Here is a 21,559-nt window from a genome sequence, read left to right as displayed (position 1 = left end):
GAGCTCTCACCCACCTCCTCTTTTCACTCGGGTTTCATTACCTCTCTCACCCTCCTCAGATGTGCAAAATCAACAGTTCATTACTTCTGTAGGTTAATACAGCCTGGAGCCTCTAAATAATCCTTACTAATACCAGTTTCTTGGGAATTTCTCACTAGCATCCTCCTTTCCCTTGTGTTCTGGGGAGCAGGGGTTTGCAACATGCACTTTGCACCTGTGATAGCACTAATTATCAAGCCTCAGTCAGCAGCGTATCAGCAATTGCAGCACACAACCCACTGGGACACTGCTGGCTTGGAACAAGCCCAGGAGAGGAGTGTATTAAAAGCCATGTCACAAGATAAAGCTTTTATTTTAAAGGATACAAGCTTGCTTCAACTCATTAGCCTGGTTATCCGCTTCCAAGTCCAACTGGGAATCTGGAAATCTGGAAGTCATTTGTTTTGCCTGAATAAGGGAGAATCACATGGTGCCAGTAGCTTACCATTGCTTGGTGATGTCAAACATCATCACTACACCATTGCAGTTCTTATAGACATCCAGGAACTCTGCATCCAGAGCCATTTCCGATTCTGCCTGAGGAAATAAAGGCAAAGAAGCAGTAAATAACTGGATTCAGCTTCAAGCTGATACAGAACACAATGGATACAGTACTGAGTGGGCAAACTTCCTAAAGTGGCAATCACATTAAGGAGTACCCGTGGATTTCACACCATTACCACTGAAATAAGATACCTGGTGCTTCCCAGCTTTCATTTCCCATAGGAAGGGGATGTGAAGCATGTAACAGTCTCTGACAGCACATGCTAGAACCCATCCTTGTCCTTTCCCCTGTGCTCCCATACCCTGTGCTGGCAAGAGAACTCCATAGAAACCACAGAGTGGAGGACAGAGGACACAGCTCCCATTCCATCCTTTTCCTGACTCAGATATTGGCTCTTCTCCTAATGCTTTTGGTATCCAAAAGTAGGAGAGTTTCTCCCGTGGAGGGCTGACAGGATTAGTACCTGACTGGTTTTTCATCGTTTGGACTCTGCATGCTGCTAAGTCCAGATAGTACTGGTCCCAGCTCAATCTCCATGGTGCCAGCTCAGTATCCATGGCTTCTCCTGGAATCTGTCCCTGGAACAATCCTTATTCATTTCCCAGAACTGGAAAATGCACCCACATTTGCAAAGGAAGAAACAGTTGTGGTAACTGTTCCCGTAAAGGCCTTCCCCATGTGAGAATATCTGGAGGAAAATTCTCCCCATCTGAGCCTGAGCAGATGGGCACCAATGAGAGTGTAACAGTCCAGCTCCGAGGAGGGCATCAAGTCAATTCCTCAGGCCCCACAAGAAGGCCTTGACAAAAGGAGTTGTTGCCTCTGTCCACAGGCAGACAGGTACAAAGCTGCTGAGCAAACTCCTGGGGCACAGTCATTCCCAGTGACAGAATGGAAAGCAGCAGGGAAGCTGCAGTGAGGGCAGGGCTGAAATGCACGGAGCAAAGGATGAAGGGCATCAGGGATCCCACTGTCCCTCACCCACCTGCCAGGCTGGCCTTAGAGCAGGAACAGATATAGAACTTGTGCCCCATGGACCAAAGGCGGACAAGAGGCCTCAGACCTTTGAATTCCAGGTGACTCACCTCCTGAGGGTCATTCTCCAGTTTCAAACCATCTCCTCGTTTTTTGCATTTTCCTTCAAAAGAATCATAAAAAACATAAAAAACATTACAATGGGCAAAGAACTGGAGGATGGGTCTGGACAGGTGCACAGCAGTTTGAACACAACCTTAAAGCAGATCCTACTTCTACTGTAAGCCTGGGGGATGAGAAGGGGTGGGATAGGTATGCCTCGCTGAAGAATCCCAGCTAGTCTATCAAAAAATGAACAGAAAAGCAATCCAAAGAGACAGAACTTATGTAAGCAATCCACGAGAAACCAAATGGTGGGAAAGGAACCGTGGAGATGGAGAGACAGCCTACATGTGCTCCAAAGGCCAGAGCCACAGGATTTGTTTTTCCTGCACACAGCTCAAGGACAAATAGTAAGAAAATACAGTTACTCAGAAAAGCTTTAATGCTGCAGGTTACAGCAGGCGGTTCTGGTTGGTGCTTCTGTGCATCACTGCAAAATGTTTGCCCACTCATGTCATCTTACTGCTGACACCTGAATGTAGCAGAAATATTAATCCTGATCCCTCCTCATTTGGGCATTGTATTTCCCTGAGGAATCCAAATATGGGCTCTGATTCTTCCCCATGCAGCTGAAGGTGTGGGATGTCTAGGCCATGCATGTCGTTTCTCAATTCAATTCATTCCAAGTCAGTGACATTTGTGTGGCTTCTCTGAATATCCATACATTGCTATTTCTGCAGTCACTGCTAAATTATGCTTGGCATGACCTAAATTTCTAGGTATTAAAAGAGAAGCCCAAGCAACCACAAATATTCTCCATCATTCCTCCCATCCTGAGCAATCGAGATGTCTGTCTAACCTGGGCACACTTGCAGTCAATGCTCTGAGACAGAATGTACAACCTGCACACCTCTCCCTGCTCCTCTCCTTTCTGTGTGTATCCAAAGGAATAAGTAATTTTCTCCTACACTGCTCATCAGTGCTGCAAAGGAGGTCATCTCAAAGGAGTCACAGAGCTGAAAAGCGCATGTGTGTACAGATTCATGCACAGGCTCTATTTTTGGAACCCAAACGGCAGGATGAACCAGACAAAGATAAGATCTATGCAGTGAAAAGATGTAATTTAGCCGATAAAGGCAAGGGCACAGTGAGGATTGTGCCACTGTATGCATGAGGCCCAGATTTTGAGGCTGTACTGATGTGTAATGGAGGAGCCTCAGTCAGAAAACACGGCTGTTTGTGCTGCAATGGCTCAGGTCCTCTCCCTGGAACAACGGCTGCTCCTCATTTACAGGTGTAACAGCAACACTGGCACTAAATACACTTGGCAGCAGTGCCCTGGAGTCTACAGAACAGCTCCTACTGGACACTGGGGTTGTGATCATCACTTGAGTCTCTGCAGCAGTATGTATCATCAGTTTTATTGCAGGATAGAAGGATTCAGGACAGCTTGCTAACAGATGCTGTCCACCATGCAAGAAGGCTGCTTTCCTTCACCAGTCAAAAATACACATCTGGAGTATGTGAATCCCTTGTGTTAATTAACTTGGGACATCTGAAAATAATAGAAATATGAATTCTGATCTCTCCTTCTCCTTGCAGCACATGTCTGGGAGGCAGAGTGGTGAAGGTGCAGCAAGGAGGAAAGGAATCTTCAATACATGGGAAAGTGTTTGTCTATCTTGTGGGCAACAGAAAAAAACATGATTTGATGCCTTCAGTCATGTATTGGAAAATATGTGGGAACCTAAGTGGCATAAGTTACAAGACAGGAATTCACAACTGTTCCTGAATCTCCTGCATTCAAGCAGCTTCTCTGCATTCAGGATCTGTTATAGCTTTATGACCTGCAGCAGTTACACAACTTGCTGCAAAGCCAGAAAGATGAGTCAGGATTGTGACTTTTGCTAAGACAGATCTTTCCTGTGCTCTGTCAGTTCCAAGAGCAGCAAAGGAGATGATATTTACTACATACGCCACACAAAATCCAATACAATCCACGGCTGGAGGCAAGCTCATCTTGGGAAGATTTTTAACAAGTGGCAGCTTTCCAGACATGATCCCAGCTCCCTGAGCAGGCCTAAGGAGAATGCAGCAGGCAGCAAGGAAGTCTGGACTCCAGGGAGTCTGCACATTTAAAAAAAGAATCCCAAATAGTCAAGAACAAGCCAAGTGGAGCAGCACAGTCTGACAGCTGCCATTTCCCACTGCCTCACCACACTAACCAACCTCACAGCTATTAAGCTTTCACAACAAACCTCCCCACATTTCCAAAATATCACCTGGATGCTAAATAACCAGTACCAAGCTAAGTTACCATCCAGGCAGAGCCAGCAGAGCTGCTTCTGCATCCCAGTGGATTCTGGAGGGAAAACCCACATTGCTGAACCAGCAAGGACAGGGAGCACACCTCTAGGGAACACCAGGAGAAACAGCACTCAGGAAAATCACTGTTAACTTCAGCCCAGAAATGTACATCCAGTTTTCAGGGTGCAACTCCTGCAAGTCCCCCCAGCCCCCTGTGACTGCAGAACAGCAGCACAGCTCAGCAGGGGAGAACCCAAAGCTGCTTTACACAACTGAAGCTGAAAACTGCAGTTCGTGGACACACCTGTTAAGTTATAACCCACATCAGCGCTTTCAACAGTTTCCCCCATGATTTATACAGGTCTCCTAATTTCTTCTGAAAATAAAATGGGGAAACACTGGCAAAAGAATTTTAGCCTGGAAAACTTCATGTTGAAATGCGTGCTCAGAACATGCATTTTTTGACAGTTTCAAATGCAGCCTGATAAATGCAGTGTTCTGTCCAGTTCTACATATGCACATGAGCCAGGATCTGGTAGGCAAGGGAAAAAAAAAAGGAGGATCAGGTCTTGTCAGCACTATGCTACAGCAGCACTGGATACTTCACTACTGCAAGTCTACAGTCCAGTGTGGCTCTCACCCAAAGCATCACGCAGGAGGATTTTTTGTCCTAAGCATACAGAAGGAAAACAAAAACGTCGTAACATTAGGATGAAAGTTCGATATGAACAAGCTCGTAATGCTTAATATGAACATTTTCCTCAAGTTATGTTTATAAGGAATCCACAATGCTATGGCAATAAGAAAGGATTTGATTTCATTAACATTATGATGATCTGATTTTTACTCTGCACCTATTGAGCTCGATAAAAAAGTACATATCTGTGGTCCATAAGTACAGATCTTAACAGAATGGCTTTTATTTCAAAATAATATAAAGTGAAGGGAAGGGAGTCCTTTAAGATCTCCAACATAGGCTCCACTGTCAGAAATTAAAGCACGACCAGAAGAGATGTTATCAACATCTGCAGATAGCACATCCTGTCCCCTTCGCCAAAAAAATGACAAGTCTCTAGTTGAGAAGATGACTCTGCTCAGAGAAGCTATTCACAGAAATAAATGCTGGAACCACATGATTCCCAAATTAAATGTCTCTCTATTCATACCAAAGCTGCAAGGCAGCGAGAACACAGATGTTTTGCTCAGATTCCAGCCCTCCACTTGTTATCCCACAATCCGAAAGCCAAACTGTAATCAGACTGACTTCAGCAGCAGCTCTGGCCTAAGCAAGGTTTTGTCTACCCTGTGAAAACTGGAGCTTAATACACCAAAAAGATGAAGTGCTCAGGATTTTCATTTAAAGTTCCTGGCTCAAATTTACCCTGAAGGCTCCGTTAGGTATTTGAACTAGATGTGCTACTGCTAATTGTCCTTCTTTATTCCCTATTTCAAATACAGTTCAGCTGACATGAAAAATGACATTTCTCCTTTTCCCACTCCCTATATCACTTTTAGTTTTTGGTGTAACATAAGTGTAGGTTGCACAGGTGGTGCCTCTGAGATGGAATTCTGCTGAGGAATGCCTGAGAGCACCGATTTCAGCCAAGGCTGACAGAAAGGCAGCAGCAGACAAGCCATCAAAGTTTGAGTTTTGATTACTGTCATCTACAAACCTGACAGACACCAAACAAGAAACATCACTCAGAGCAGGAGCTGCTCACCTGTGCAGCTGCTTTCCTGACCATACTCACACACTGAACCAGGAGCCTGGCTGATACTAAATGCATCTTAGAAGCCAAACAACATCTGCATTCAACGCTACAGAATGAGCTGTGGAGATTCACATCTGGACCTCAATCCCTTCCAGGAACAGATCCCACTGCACCCCAGTTTGCACTGCATCCAGACTGTGTCTTCACAGATGTTTTGGGGTTTGGCTCTTTATAAAACAAAAGTTTATACTCTGACAAAAATTTAAAACTAATGAAAAATGCATTTATAGATCGTAAGATTTTCCTTGGCTAAGCATTTAGAAAAGGTTTTGGAAGGCACATATTGCATTTTCTGTCCTAATGAATTTTTAAAGTAATTGGCTTCTCTTTCATCCTCCTCCCCTGCATACATTATCCACTGCAGCTACAGTTTTACCAATTTAACAACAGAATGCCTTCAAAAAACAGCTCAACAAGAACTTTTATAACCAGAACAAAGAACTCAGAACCTATGTCTAAACATACAGGAAATCAAAAGGGGGAGAAGGCAAAGTTTAGTCTAAAGTTTATTCAAAACTTCAGAGAATTGGAATACACAGGGCAGCAGGAGCTTCATCTGTAATAAGCATGTGGAACAACTGCTTTTGAAGACTGGGTTTGATCTGAAGTTCAGATTCCAGATAATGGGTTCTAGCATAGGGGACTCACCTCTCCTTTCCTTATTCTTCCAGGAAATGATATAATAAATACAAATTTTTTTTAAAGCAGAAGGAAGCAGCTATTTCTGAAATCCATGTAAGATTTTAATTAAAACTGAGAAAGAACAATGAATCCCCATTAGAAAGAAAGTTATAAATCTTACCTTTGTCCACTACATCCCAGACTTCAACTTTCACAATGTCATCAGTGGCTGGAAGCACAATAGAACATAAAGGGTTAGAAGGTTCCAGTAAAACAGCCATGACTCAGAGAGCCCAACCCAAAGCCAACATGGAGGAATGCCAAAGCATAGGAATGTCCAAAGAAAAGCAAATTCTGTGGCAGAAGAAAACCCAACCACAAAAAGACAGCAAGCTGTTGAAGCTGAAAGCTGTCCACCAAAACCCTGCTGTCTAAAGAACTTCATAAATACTCTTAGTCACATAAGTGATGGCTGCATTTCCTTGCTGGTTCATGTCTAGTTTGAAGCATGTTTAAGTATTTTCTGTAGACTCTCTTCATAACATACAGAGGTTTACAAAGCCATTAAAAAAAACAAAATGGTAATTTTGAGGATAAAGTTTGGTTTATAAACAAGGCATACAACTGGCAAAAGGAATACACACATTCAAGAAAGATAAATGACAGCATTTCCATGTAAACATGACAGCCAGTGCAGACAGTCCTGCAGCTACAGAAACCCATTCTCTCTGCACATTTCCAGGTGCATTTTGTGAAAAATAAGGTCTCTGTCTTAGGTTGCAATGCAGGATATATTCTATTACCAGCTGTTAAAAACAGGTATGGCAGTGTTCTCTATCTCTTCCAGGACCCATCCTCCCTCTGGGGAAATCTTCTGTTAGAGATCCATTGGGTCTCACTGCAGGACTGATAAAATTCCATTATCCCACTGGGAGATGCTCCAGCAGGGGGAGGAGCCAAGCATTCCTACCTGGATATAATCTGAGATTTGGAACACCACAGCAGCCTTTCTCCACTGGATTGTCAGAGAAAAACAGGACCCATCTACACCACAGGACCTTCAGAGGAAAGCTACACCCTTCTCCAGGGTCACTGCTTCAACAGAACCACAGCTGGCACTGCAGGAGGACTGCAGCCACCATTTAATCAGACTGCTACCAACACCCTGACCAGCAGAGTGTCAGGCTGTATTCTCACTCTGTCAGTGTTTTTTCTTTTACTACTACATTTTTATTATAATTTTCCTAGTAAAGAACTGTCATTCCTATTCCCATATCTTCACCTGAGAACCCCTTGATTCTAAAATTATAATATTTCGAGGAGGTGAGGGGATTACATATTTTTCCACTTCAAGAGAAGCTCCTGCCTTCCTTAGCAGACACCTGTCTTTCCAAACCAAGATAGTCTCACTAGGAATTCTTCTTCCTATTGAGCTACAGCATCAATAAATTATAACCAGCAACATGTATTTGAGTTGCTAAAATCGGAAGCAAGACATGCAGAATTCTAACTCCAGTAATTGCTGGTACCCACAGGCAGCCAATTCATGTTCAGGTGGCCTGAAAGTTGAGCAGCTCTGGCTCAATGTTTCCATGGAATCCAAATAAGCAGTCTGATTTTCAGGAAGAAAGAATCAAATGAGGCTGCAGTGGAATTTCCTCCCCCAAGGCACCATCCCATGACTGTCACTCCCTCCACCCTCTTCCAACTTACTTTTGTAATTCCAGTGGATGCTGGTGACTTGGATCTCCTGAGTTGGAATATATTCCTCAATGAATTTCTTTCCCTGCAGTCGGTGCCAGAGTGTGGTTTTCCCAGTGTTCCTGTCTCCCCGGATGACAATTTTCACTGGAGAAAAGATCAAGCAGACAAATAAAGTGATTAAACAGAACTTGAAGAATGCTGTGAAAAGCATGCTAACTTTTTGCAAGCATTATTCAGATGTAATTAGTCCTCCCAATATAATTATTACAATAGGAAAGTAGAAAATGGAAATAAATTGGAAAATAGAAAATGTCCTTTGTCCCCAGCAAAGGACATGATTGCTGCTAAAGGCTGGTACTGGTCTCTGCTCTCATAACTTCATTAGAAATCTAAACCTTCCCACCCTGCAATGCTCTTCCTTTTGAAAAGTTGGCTGTGTAGGAGAGGGACCATCAAAACAAACTATCCAGGTTCAATTCAGTGTTCTATTCTACGCAGGGTCTGTAACTATCAGTGCCATTAAAACACTGCTCAGCCTTCAGCATGAGCTCAAACACAGGGTTTTTGTTACAAAATGTACCTGAGAGCCGCAGGGCTGGCACAGCAGGGGCTGCTCTCAGCCCAGGGAGGCACCTAGAGCCAGGTACAAGGCCTGTGTCCCAGCCTGCTTTATCACTGAACAACCCAAGGCATTCTCAGCACACTAAGTATATTTCTGGGAAGGAAACATGCTCCATTCGGGACTAATGCAGCAAAGAAACATCTCTGTAAAACAAATCACAGCGCCCTTTGCTTTAGGTTTAGGCGGTTTCAGGGAAACAGAGGAGTCGTAAAGATCTTTGTGTGCTAACAGTGGCTCCAAAGCACATCCTGCACTCCTCTGCTGAATATCAGGAATTTGCCAAGAAAGGAGAATTGGCAATGCACGGGGTTTGCAGTTCTGCCCTTCCTGAGCAATAGCCCTTGTAATGACATTCCTTCATAGCCCACCTTCAACTGACCATGCTGGAACATTCCCCATCTCGCCAGGGCCACGGCTGTGGGGGGCACCTGGAAGCCCTTCGGTAAGCCAGCTTGGATCTCCTATAAATATTATGTAACAGGGATGCTGGGAAGAGTTACTATGGAGATTGGAAAGCTCGCCTTAAGGCAGTGACAGAAAGCTGCAATTTTCAGCTATAAAGCAGTAACTAGAACACAAATCCTGGTAAGACAGAACACAAAAACCTTTCCTGAGGCTTTCACTGATGAGACAAAAAGCAGCGAAGCTACAGTTAGCAGTTTTGGCCTTGCACGAACAGCAGGCAGGTGCCCATCCACAGGTCTGGCACTGTGCAGTCACCCTGGAGCAGAGCTGGTCCCATCCTGTGGCAGCAGGACACAGCTGATCTGTTCTGTCCGCAGCACAAACCTCCCCTGTCTGACAAGCCTGCTCCTGGCTCTTACATAATTCACAGGCTGGTATTAGCTACCTGATCTCTGGCACTCAGCTGCCCGAGCAGCTCTGGGCTGTGGCCACATGAAGCCTCTGCACAAACCAACAGGCTGAGACCAGCACATCTTCGGGACGTGTTTAAGGATGCAGTGCTGTGCTCCAAGGCAGCAGCTTCATCCTCACCCCCATATGTCACTGGAAATCCAGTTTCAACAATCACACTGCTGCTTTTCACATTCAGGACTGCTTGCTAAGACGTTCATTTTATAAATTAAACAGCACTGGCCGTTTTTATGCTTTTAATGTTTTTATGTTTTTAACATATCTGCAGATGTGCTACGGATAAAGGCACGAAATGTTCTCTCTAGTAAAGCAGAGCACTTTGAAACCTCAGTCCCAAAGCACGGCCAACAGCTGCAATATTAAACAAAGAAAAAAATGCCCCAAAACCCGAAGTTTAACCTCTCCATCACCTTCTGTTTCATACCAAGATCCAATAGAAGCTCTATTCCTGCAACATGTGTTTCTTCACAGAAATTATCCAGTGCCACGTTTACAAATCAGTCTTTTTCCCACCTGCCAATCTCTCAGCCTTCTGCAATCTGCCTCCCCTGCCTGCCTGGATCCACACAGAAGCTGGTACTAGCAGCACTCTCTGGAACCAGCTCTATTTTCAGCAGGAATGACATAACTGCTGTCCCTGTCTCACAGTTGTTACTTCGGGACACATTTCACATACTCGCAGTGTCCTCTTGAAACACGGTATTAGAAATCACCTCTACTGAGCTCCAAGGGAAAAACGCAGCCCTAAGCCTCAAGACTGAGAGGAAAACAATTCTAAAAGCATTGCTCAAGAAAAGAGCAAATGTATCAGTTGCAGAAAAGACATTCAGGATGAAATGATGTAGCATGAGCACACAGAGGTGTTCAGTGTCCACCTTTTATTAAAGCCTGTCATGGCTGAGCTTTTAAATAGACTCTTATCATCCAAGCACTACAGCGTAATTATAAACACCATTATCCTGCGCTGCAGGGAAGGTCACCCACGCAGCCAGGGGAGTCACCCTCCTGATGCTCGAACTGACACAAACTAATGCAGCAGGCACTCTGTCCTGTGCCACAGCCGGCAGGCAGCGCTCAGGGACGCTGCTACACCGCGGGTCCCGGCTCTTGCACCGAAAGATAAAAGTTTCACATCCCTCACTCCTCCCTCGAGCTCCAACATTTAATTCCAAGCTTGGCTTTGAGCGAATACGGATAAAAAGCTGCACAAAGAAAGCACACGCGCTCCCAGCCCCTGTGCGATCCCCGGGCACCCCAGGGGCAGCAGCCAGGGCCGCTCCCCGGAGCAGGCTCCGACTCACTGTTGTACTGGACTCCCTTGGCGAACCTCCTCTGCAGCGCCTGGTTCATGGACTGCAGCCCCGCAGGGATGTTTTTGTCGCGGACCGCAGCCTGGTCCGAGCCCACCAGCTTCTTCAGGGCCGAGAACATCTTCGTGGTGCCACACCTGCGCCCCGGGGAACGGGCCGAACGCGGCTCAGGGGCGGCTCAGGGCTGCGGCGGGGCCGGCCCGGCCATGCGGGGCGGAGGTGCGCGGGCCCGGCCCGGCAGGAGGAAGCTGCGCCGGGGGAGGGGGGGCACTATCGAGGCATGTCCCGGCGCGGGGCGGTGGAGCCGGTGCCGGGGGCCGGCGCGGGGCGGTGGGGCCAGGCCGCTCAGCCCCGCCGGGGGCCGGGGCCGGGGGCCGGGCGCGGGGAGCGGGGGCGGCGCACGGCTCCCGCCGCCGCCATCTTGGCTCTTCCGCCTCACCGCAGGGGGCCGGGGCACGCGCGGCGCGGCTACGGGGGCCGGCGGGGGACAGAAGGGCGGGGAGCGCGGTCGCCGCGGGGGCCCCCCCGGAACCCCCTCGAAGGCTGAGTGCGGCCTAATCCGGCCGAGACCCCCGCAGCGTCACCCCCGTAACCCCTCCCGAGGCTACCGCAGCATCCCTGGGACACCCCCAAAACACCTCTAACCCCTTTCTGGGACCCCTGTGCCCCCTGGGACATAACCCGTGTCCTCCGCTCCTATGGCAGCCCCATTTCCCCGTGACCCTCATAATCCCGTAACTCTTCCATGAGCCCTCAGGGTCCTCTGACACCCCCTAATCCCCTGCTGCAAACCCCACAGCACGGCCCGTGTCTCTCCGTGTCCCCCACCTGTGCCACACACGGCTCCCCCCGGCCCCACCATCACCCTGAGCCAGCAGTAATGATTCACCTTTCGGGAGGAGCAGACACCTGTACCCTCCCTTGCTGCTCCCCTGCCGGGAGCCCACCCCCGTCCCCTGGGAAATGGGGCCGGACCCATCCAGCGGGACCCCTGAGCCTCTCGGTGTCCCCCCGGCCACCCCGGCCCTGCGTGGGCAGGGGCTCCGTGGGGAGAGCCCAGTAACCCCACAGAGGTGGGGACACCCACCAGGGAGGAACCCACAGCATCTCCTGCACCTCCCACCCTGTTCCCCACCAGCCTGAGCATTGACACTGGGCTTTTTGGTCACATGAAAGACATTTACTGCTGGAGGTATCTCCTGTGCTGCCGCAGCTGCCAGCACTGTCCTGCAGGACCCTGCTGCTGGGTGCCGGCCTCTCATCCGCTGCCTGCATCAGTTCGAGAGATGCAGGAACTCCTCATCCTCTGCAAGTGGAGAGACACAGCAGGTGATGGACAGACCCCTCATCACCCTGCATCACAGACAACGGAGCTGCTTCCCACTTCGTCCCTGACAGCAGTGATGAATGAGGGCAGCAGCCTAGAGGGCATCTGATCCCTCCTGAATAGAGCACAAAAGCATCCCACACCCATCACAGACCCATGACAAACCCATCCCAGTCCAAGGACACACCCATGCTGGGTCCATCCTGACCCAGAATGACCCATCCCAGGCAGAGCACAAAACCAATCCAGACCCATTCCAGAGCCAGACTGATCCTGAACCCATGACAAGTCCATCCCAGGCCCATGACAGACCCATCCTAGACCCATCCAGAGCCAGGACAGACCCATCCAGAACCAGGACAGCTCTGTCCCCACCGCAGGCAGACCCAGTGCAGGACTGCAGGTGGTACAGGCTGCTGCCCTGGGGTGGGGGCCAAGGGGAGTACCTGCCAGCTGAGGAGCCCCGCAGTACTCCTTGCACTCCTTCTCCGAGTAGAACTGGTTCCCATTGCCCTTGCAGCCCCCATAGCTGAAGGTGATGCACTTGCCCTGGGCTGCATCAAAGGCCCAGCGTGTCACCAGTGCCTGGCAGGGACCTGGGACAATGGGCAGCCTGCAGGCAGCTGCAGGGACAGGAGCTGCGTGAGGTGGGGGTCCAGGGACCCCCACACCTCCCACATGGATGCCAGACATGAGGCATTCAAGGCAATGCTCAGATCTTTTGTGATGCCTCAGCAAAGGCACCTCCAGTGCCCCAGCCCAGCCGGGACTCTCACCCTCGCTCCGGCACGCCTGCAGGCACTCCTTTTCTGAGTAGAAGTTGTTGCCGTTGCCCAGACAGCCTCCGTAGAGGAAAGTTTCACAGGCCATGGAGGAGGAGTTGTAGAAGAAGCGGGAGAGCATCCCGCTGCAGGGCCCAGGGTCCCGGCTCAGCCAGCACGAGTCTGTGGACCAGCGCACCATGGGTCACAGGCAGATGGGAGTGCAGGCCAGGGGGGTCCTGATGCAGCCCCCTCCTCTGGTACCTACCTTCCTTATTGCCAGTGTAAGTGGGCAGGGGTCCTGCGGCTGAGCCCTCCTCCAGGGGCAGGACTGCTCTCCGTGCCCTCTGCAGCAGTAAGGAAGCACAGAGCTGCCATCAGACCCTGCCTGTAGGACCTGCTGCCCACCCCATTGCCCTTAGGGTGGGCTGTGTCAGGGACACCTCAGTCTCCAACCCTCCTTTGTGCTCCCAGCATGTCTCCAGTCACTGATCTTGGGTCTGCAGGCTGTGATCCCTCCACACCTCATGATCTTCCCAGCCCTGTGCTCTTCCAGGGTGGGCGTCCACAATCCACAGGTTGTGGATGAAGACACCCAAAGTACCCAAGTCATGCCCCACACTGGGGATGTGCCTCAATGGTGTGTTACCTGCTCTTGAGTCAACTGGGTTGTTTCTCCTATGAAAGCCCCATTCCCCCTGGAAAATCTTTCAACACCCAGCCCTGAGAGGCTGGGAGGTGCTGAGTGATGGAAGTTGAAGGAGCAGTGGGTGCTAAGCTTCCCCATCCCTGGAGAGGGGGCCTACAGACCGGCTGGGACACACACAGACAGGCAAAGAGCAAGGAAACACCAGCAACCTTCACACTGTGAAAAAAATCGGAGTAGGAAAAGGCTTCCCCTTGGATCAATAAGTTCTTGTGGCCACCTGGCCACCAGGACCCTCCCCCTACAGCCTGTACCTGCCTTGCCCCCATCCTTGCAGGCAAAGCCCATCAGCAGAGGTGGAAGAGCAAGTGCCAGGCTGGTCAGTGGAGCCACTGCTCAAACAACATATCCTGCCCATGAAACCTTCTCCCTGGACAACCAATCTCCAGGGATCTCTCTGGACTTGATCCACTTCAGAAGGTCCCAGCTGGCCCACTCACCTGTGGAGCATTTTCAGTCTCCTGAGGAACACATTCACCTGGCCCAGGAGCAGGAGAGAAGACGAACAGTGTGAGAGGAGAGGTGTCCTGACAAACTCACCTCAGTGAGTCCAGCACTGTGCACACGCAGGACCCTGGGCAAGGGGACACTCTCCCAGTTCTACCTAACGTTCTTCCCCTCTTTATGCTTTCCACCTCCCACTCACAGAAGCACCATCCTAAAATGCCCATCCCTCCCTCCATCTCCCTGAAAACCCCACATACCCCTGGGTCACCCCAACACCCTACACACACACACACACACACACACCCCCTACATCACACTAGCTCCTTCTGAACCCATAAGATCATGAGTACATGACCTTATTTCCTTTTCATCCCATGCTACCAAAGCATTTGTCTCTCATCCCTCCCTCCTGACCGTGTCCCACCTCCCCAGCTTGGCACACCCAGGAGGAGCAGCTGGAGTGCTCTGGCAGCATGGGAGGCACATGCCCCATGGGAGGTTACCTCTGTTGACCAGGATGAAGATGGAGTCTTCAGGGATGCCCATCTCCAGAGCCAGGTGATGGAAGGACTCGATGAGGTCGTCCCGCAGCTCCGGACTCCTCCCTGGGAAAGAGAATGAGCTGTGAGCAGGGTTTGTGCAGGAGTGCAGCCCCCAATACCCACTGAGCTCAGGTGGCTGCAGGCAGGTGCAACACCAGCCTCCTGGCCCTTCCCAATATAGAATCAAGGAAGCAAATATCGAGCCCAACCATTGACCCAGCCCTGCTATGTCCACCCTGAAACGTGTCCCTAAGTTCCACATCTACATATTTTCTGAACCCTTCCAGGCACAGGGATGTCACTGCTTCCCTGGGCAGCCTGTTGTTCTTGACCAGCCTTGACCAAGGACTTGGACAAAGTTGGTTCAATGTTTCTTAATCAGGGAAGACAGAGCCATGAGACTCCACCTCTGCCATGCCAAAGATGAGCTGGTCTAAGCCACCGTGTCCAAAGCCCATGGTCCTGTCCCTTAAAGCCAAGGGAGCTGAGAGACCCTTGGGTGGTGTTTTGGAGCTGTGCTGGTCCACCCTAGAGCCTGCTTTCCCTCAAGTGCCATGGCCAGACATACCATACAGCTTCAGGGTGGTGCTTGGACCAAAACTGCTTTTCTTCTTCATCAGAATGACAGCATATTCTTCATAGTTGGTACGGAGCACGTAGGACTGGATAGACACATCCCATTCTGGGTGAGATAGAGACACAGGGATGTCATTCCTGCCCCTCATGGTGAGATGGAGCAGTGTAGGACAGCCCCAAAGCTGGGGGCTGAAATCAGACATCTAATTAAAAAAAACATGATTTTTGGGACGCAGACTCAGATACAACCATGACTCCCTTTAGACTCACCAGTCTCTTAGCTGAGGGGATTGGAAAGCAAGAGCTGTGACCAATTGAGATCCCACTAATGCTCCTGAAGTGTGGCTGGTCCCTGCCCCAGCCTGGAACTCTGTGGACAGGACTGACCTGCGGCAACATCTCATTGTCCTATGGCTATGCAGGGACAGTGCTCAAACAAAGCCATTTCCCTGCAGCTTTACTCTATACTTTGGCTGGAAATGACCCAAACTGTGGAGTGGCCTCTGAGTCCAGCTCTTCTGAACTTCTTCCACCTTTGCCAGCTATCCATGGAACTGGTCCACATCTCCCAGCCATGCCTCACCCCAACTCACTGGGGTTGTAGTAGGTGTATTTGCCAGGGATGCTGGTTTTCTGGTACTCCCCTGAGACTTGGGTGCAGTCATGTTGCCTGGAGAGAAGAAGAAAACAATCAGCTACTTGGAGGGATTGCTTTCCCTGTTATGGTATGAAAATCGTCTCTGGGGCACAAAGGCAATGGTGCAGGACCCCTGAAATTGTGCTGCCCAAAACATCGGGTATCTGAGCCCAACCCATCCTCTCCTCAGGGCTCGGACCCCAGGCAGAGCAAAGTAACCCTGGTGCCTGTCCCAGCCCTGGGAGAGGGGGCACCCCTGGGTGGGGTGGCTTTGGAGGAGGCTCAAGCACCTCCAGCAGTGCTCCCATCGGTGCCCCATACCGCAGCCTGGTGCTGGTAGTGCTGATCTGGTCAGCACTGGGGCCAGGGCCCAGCACCAGCGTGCCCATGCTGAACTTCTCCTTGTAGTTCTTCATCCATTTGCAGGTCGTGCCAATGGCGATGTCAAACCACTTTCCGTACATCTGCAGGGAGAAGAGAGAGACATCGGTACCATGAGCCACCTCACCAAGGTGGGACATCACCTGGTTTTGTACAGTTAAAATATTCCTGACCCAGGGAGAAACTGTGAGGTGATGATGCAGGTGCAGAGGCCAGAGCTGCTGCAGGATTTGGGAAGTGTCAGCACTGAGCAGGATTTCCCTTGGTTCCCTGACTACAGGGCAGGGCTGGAAGCACCAGGCTGGCATTGCCTCATGTACACCAGTGAGACCCAGACCTGGGCACACATGCAGGGCTGTAGGAAGCCTGGCAGGGGACAGGGGGATCTCCCAGGCAGCCTGCATCCCACAGAAATCCTGCACACCGAACCACAGACATCCCGCGGGACCCATCTGCCCTGGGGGTGGGACTGCAGTCACCCTGCCTGGGGTCTGCCAGGATGAGGCCCCCCCAAAGGCTGGCACTTCCTGAGTGGCACCCAGGGAGTGCCACACTGCCAACGCCTGTCCTGCACAGCCTGGCATGGGCATTCCTGCCCTTCTTTCTGGAGGAAAATGAAAGAAAGCTTACCCCATCCCTTTTGCCCCCAGAATTAACGGACCACGAGCTGTCATTACCCGCTCAGCCTCAAAATTCTCCTGCACTTGGATATCTTCATCCTGGTCTCCGATGGGGGTTCCATGAGCCACAGTGAAGAGGAGGAGGGAAAGGAGACCCCAAATAATCATGGCTGGTGGCTTCAGAGTGCTGCTGAGCCTCAGCACTGCAGTGGGATCCTGGACTCTGCGCTGCCCCCACTGTGCAGCACTGTGACCTTCAGCCCAGGGCCAGCAGGGCCAGCCAGCCTGCGGGGGGGCTGCCAGGGGAGCTGGGCTGTACGGCCCAGGGAGCACCACTGCCCGTGGCGGTGCTGAGGACTTGCAGGGAGCTGTGTGGGGTGCAGGAGTGGAGATGAGCACCCTCCCAGCCACACCTCTGAGCTCCTCACCCTCGCCTCTACACCGTGGGCCCAAGAGCTGTCTTTGTCCTTTATTCTGTGCTGGGATTCGTATTCCTGCTGTGTCACCCCACAAAGAGCCCCAGCCCTGATGGACCAGCCTGACCCTGTGGTGAGGAGGGCACTGAGGGGTGCCCAACGCTTACCCCAGGCTATCTAATCAGTGACCATAGGGGATGGAGCCCGAGTTTCCTGGTCCCCTTTTGGACCCCTTCCAGGCAGTCCCAAGCAGATCGCCAACATCCAGGATCCGGCTGAGTGTGACCCATCCCACAGTCGAGGGTCCGTGGGCCGGGAGGAGTGAGAAATGCTGGGCCATCCTCACTCCTTCCCAGCAGTGTTTGCCTTCGTGGGATGATTAACAGAAACCAAACAGCCCGAGAGAAACTGCAAACAGAGCAAAGGGCAGGGGCGCCTCTCCGGGTGGCCACGCTCAATATTTGTGGAGAAGGAGCGGAGCTGGCGGCACACTGGCAGAAGTCAGCCGGACTTTCTCCCTGCACTCCCCCGCGGTCACTGACGGACCCTTGGAAAAGGACCAGCAGGTGCTGCTGCCCGGGACTGAGAGATAGCGGCGCTCGTGGCAGAGACAGCCCGGACATCGCCACAAACAGATCCTGCTGCCACATCCCGGGGTGTCGGGAGCGCGGGGCAGACCCGGACCTGCGGCACAGACACCTTCGGCAGCCTCCCTCCTCCTCTCCCCGCCTACTCTCTCTGGAGGAACATCCTCCACATCCCCGGGCTCCAGCCCCCAAGGCCGGGGTCCCTCCCCAGGGTCCCCGCTGTCCCGGCCCGGCCAGCACTAGGTGGCAGCCGGCGGTAAGGAATGACAGCCCCGCTCCGGCCCCGCCGCAGCCACGGGCGGCTCCAGGCTCCCCGAACCCCCCCTGCGCTCCGGACAGCCGCGGGCACCGGGGAACGCTGCACTTAAAGAGGCTTGTAAAACACAGCGAGAATGAGTTTTAACACGGGCAGATAGTGATAGGACAAGGGGCAACTATTTCAAACTGAAAGAGGAGAGATTTATATTAGATATTGGGAAGAAATTGTTCCCTATGAGGGTGGGGAGACCCTGGCACAGGCTGTCCAGAGGGCCTGTGACTGTCCCATCCCTGGCAGTGCCCAAGGCCAGGCTGGACAGGGCTTGGAGCACCCGGGGCAGTGGAAGGTGTCCATGCCCATGGCAGGGGCGTGGAGCTGGATGGGCTTTAAGGTTTCTTCCAACCCGAACCTGTCTGGAATTCTATGACTTGCAAGAGGACATGGTCAAGGAAACCTCTGAAGACACTGCCTTGTGTCCCGTGGGTCATGGAGTGCTCTGGTGCTCCTTACACAGGAACGTTGAGTGTTCAGCAAAGGGCAGAGCAGAGACAAGGCTGGGCCAGAGAGGGAAGTGCAGCCCAAATCTGAAGGCTGTAACAGACCCAAACCACCCCTGGCTCACAGGAGGCCTGGGAGAGAGTGCACAGAGATGTCCCTGCTGGAGGCAGGCTGGGACTGGCTCCATCTTCGGCCCAGGGACTCTTGTTTCTCTCCCAGCGTGTCCCTTGGCACTCACCACACATCAGACCTAGAGGGCAGCTGCCAAGCCGCCGGTGTGGCACTGCTGGGCTGCTAATGGGTGGCAACAGCCTGTGACGGGCTGTGCGTCAAGCCCGGAGCTCAGCCACATCTGGGCACACAGGACAGCCTGGTCTCTGAGTCTCCAGCCAGAAGCATCAACCATCTCCGTGCCCGGAGATGTGGGGACACATCTGCCCACGCGTGTCTGTGTGCACGGCTTTCCCTGCCTGGCCCCTCCACCCCAAAACCCCGGGGACCCTTCCCGTGCGTGCCCGGGGGCGGCGCCGCCGTGTCCCGGTGCCGGGGCTCTCCCGGTGCCCGGTCCCGCAGATGCTCCTCCACCCTCACGTGCGGCTGCTTTTTGTGTCCTTCTCGCTGCGGGTCGGGCTCTAACCCGTCCCTCCCGCCCCTCCGCCGCCCGCGCCCCCCGGCGCAGCCCCCACCGGAGCCAGCCACACACACAAGTGAACTTTTCTGCTTTTTCCAGCAATTAAAAAGAATAAAGCAACAGTTGTCTCCAGGCAGGGCATGGATCCTGGTGACCCTGATTTTCTGTGTGGCTGGGCAGGGTGAATGGGGCTATTGAGACCCCGATGACTGGCATCTCCACTCCAGGATTGTCTCCCCTTCCAAGTCCCCCTCCCCGCGCTCTCCTCCTCCCTACCCTCCTCCTCGCTTTTAATTTCCTTCCTGCAGAGAGCTGCTCATCCCCTTCCCATTGGCCAAAGGCCTGAAAGGGAATGGAGGAGACAAGGGAAGGATTAAGGACGCTCTGCTTAGGAGCAGGCAGCCTGAATACAAGATGCACCGGCTGGGAAAGAATGGAGGCTTAGTGGGGCACCAGATCAGACCCGCCCCCGCCGCATTCAACCCGACCTGCATTCTTGCATTGCTAAGCAGGGACCTTTCTCCCCGGCCAACCCCTCGGGGGGACGCCCCGGACCCCTGGCCCACCTGTAGACCTGCCCAGGATGGTCCCACCACACCCCTGGAGGTGCAGCCAGGACGGAACACAGACTGCGGTGCCTGCAGGTCCCCTGGGCCAGCCCAAGGGGCTCGGGACACAACGGCCCCAGGCAGTCCCACAAGGATGAGGAGGAGGCAGCCCTTGGAGCAGTCTGGGAGCAGAGCGGGGCAGGTCGTGTCTCTGGGACATTCCCAGCCCTTGCCCCAGCACAGCTCTGGGCCTGATCCTGCGGGGCTGGAGGCTTTGGAGCTCAAAGGAAGGGTGGAGCCTGCAGCAGGGTGGGATCTGTTAGACCTGGAGAAGGGCTGGGGCACTTCCAGACACCCCCCAGTGCTTGTAAACCGTGTTGTTTCTTAGAAGACCCCTAAAACCCCAGAGTGCTGCCTGCCCTTGTCAGCACCTCCCAGGACCGTGCAGGTCAGGTGAAAATGAGGCTGCTTTGGGGGCAGGTGAATTCACCTGGGACAGGTGAATTCCTTGCTGGGGCTGGTCCTCAGGAAGGGCTGGAGCAGAGCGAGATGGTGGCTGGGCTCAGGGTCATCCTGGGAATGGGGGGTCCCCGAGGACAGCAGTGGACCAGGGCAAGCTGTCACTGACCCATGGAGAGACACATGGGGAGTCACCCAGGAGCAGGACTGGGGTGTTGGCAGCATCTGGGGCTTTCCACATCTCTCCATGCCAGGTGAACCCTCCATGTCCTGCTCAGGTGAGGGACAGGTGGAAGGGAGCGGCGTGGGACAGGTGCCCACTGTCTCTGCCCAAGGACACTCCATGGAAGCTGGAGCAGCTGTTTCTGATGAGCTGGGTCAGAATGAAGGCACCTGTAGCCAGAAAAGTGCTGAATGGCCTTTGTCCCAAGCTTTGGTTCGGTACACTGGATCCATGGGAAAATATTCTGAGATAAAAGATTTAAACATATCAACTGTGGCTATACATGAAAACCAGGTATATGAAAAGCAACAGTGGCAAAGACAAAGGTTGTGGTCCCTTCAAGGGATTATATGAGAAGCAATCAGAGTAGGATGCTGGATGATTAATGGGACTAACCATGAAACAGCAATTCCAATTAGTGTTTCAACTTCTCTTACAGACAAGCACCGAGAAATTTGTAATTTTCTAAGTGAATTAGATAGTTGGTATAATTTTACATTAGTAAAAGAACTGCCTGGGGTAGAGGTCATGAAGGACATGCCAGGACACCACAAGCAGTAAAATGAGCTTAGGGAAGCTGTTTGTGCTGACATCTTTCCCCTTCCTCCACACTGGAACCCAGATGCCACCTCAGATGGACCCCCATGTTCAGAGCTGCATCCCACCCCACGGGGCAAGCTGAAGAGCATGAAATCCTTCCCAAGGTGAGTGTCCATTTACATCCCAGAAGGCAGAAGAAGAAAATTTCCCCCAGAGAAGAGTCCCATCATTTCAGGCATCCCACCACCATCCTCAGCAGCTGATAGAGAGCCCACTGCACATCCACCTCTATCCCTGCCTCCTCCTGCTCAGGGAGTGAGGTTTGTGGTCTTTGGTCCGGAAAGCTGCTCTGCCTTTAGGGCAAAATAGGCACAGTGGGTTTGAAATCGTCAGTTTTGGTGTAAGGGATGTCTGTTATCAGCCCAAGGCACCCGCTGTGCTGGGAAGCCGTAGTGAGACAGCAGTGGCTGGTCATTGCTCAGGGGCTGGTGGGTGCCCTTGGCTGTGCCTGGCCCAGCAGGAGCGCTCCCCTTCCTCACCCATCACCAGCATCCAGAGAGCTGCCCTT

At 52.0% G+C, this 21,559-nt stretch overlaps 2 protein-coding genes across 2 annotated transcripts in view; both read right to left on the bottom strand.

The window, feature by feature from the left end:
* Positions 1-11,137, bottom strand: part of RABL6 (RAB, member RAS oncogene family like 6) — a 37,879-nt gene extending 26,742 nt beyond the window's left edge. Inside the window, exons 1-5 of the mRNA XM_058853356.1 lie at positions 10,825-11,137; positions 8,035-8,169; positions 6,503-6,550; positions 1,630-1,682; positions 485-576 (exon numbers count right to left, since the gene is read on the bottom strand). Coding sequence (XP_058709339.1) covers positions 485-576; positions 1,630-1,682; positions 6,503-6,550; positions 8,035-8,169; positions 10,825-10,954 — 458 coding nt within the window. The 5' untranslated portion in view covers positions 10,955-11,137. The remainder of the gene's footprint in view (positions 1-484; positions 577-1,629; positions 1,683-6,502; positions 6,551-8,034; positions 8,170-10,824) is intronic.
* Positions 11,138-11,991: 854 nt separating this feature from the next.
* AMBP (alpha-1-microglobulin/bikunin precursor) lies at positions 11,992-17,082 on the bottom strand. Its single transcript, XM_058853368.1, has 10 exons — positions 16,888-17,082; positions 16,151-16,293; positions 15,786-15,862; positions 15,185-15,298; positions 14,578-14,679; positions 14,068-14,105; positions 13,190-13,268; positions 12,937-13,104; positions 12,607-12,783; positions 11,992-12,139 (listed from the first exon to the last, which is right to left on the bottom strand). Exons 1-10 carry the CDS (start codon positions 16,996-16,998, stop codon positions 12,108-12,110), a joined length of 1,041 nt encoding a protein of 346 aa, XP_058709351.1. The 5' UTR covers positions 16,999-17,082; the 3' UTR covers positions 11,992-12,107.
* Positions 17,083-21,559: the final 4,477 nt, after the last annotated feature.

The sequence above is a fragment of the Poecile atricapillus genome, chromosome 20, assembly GCF_030490865.1.
Source record: "Poecile atricapillus isolate bPoeAtr1 chromosome 20, bPoeAtr1.hap1, whole genome shotgun sequence".
NCBI lineage: Eukaryota > Metazoa > Chordata > Aves > Passeriformes > Paridae > Poecile > Poecile atricapillus.
This window is presented reverse-complemented; position numbering and strand designations above follow the sequence as displayed.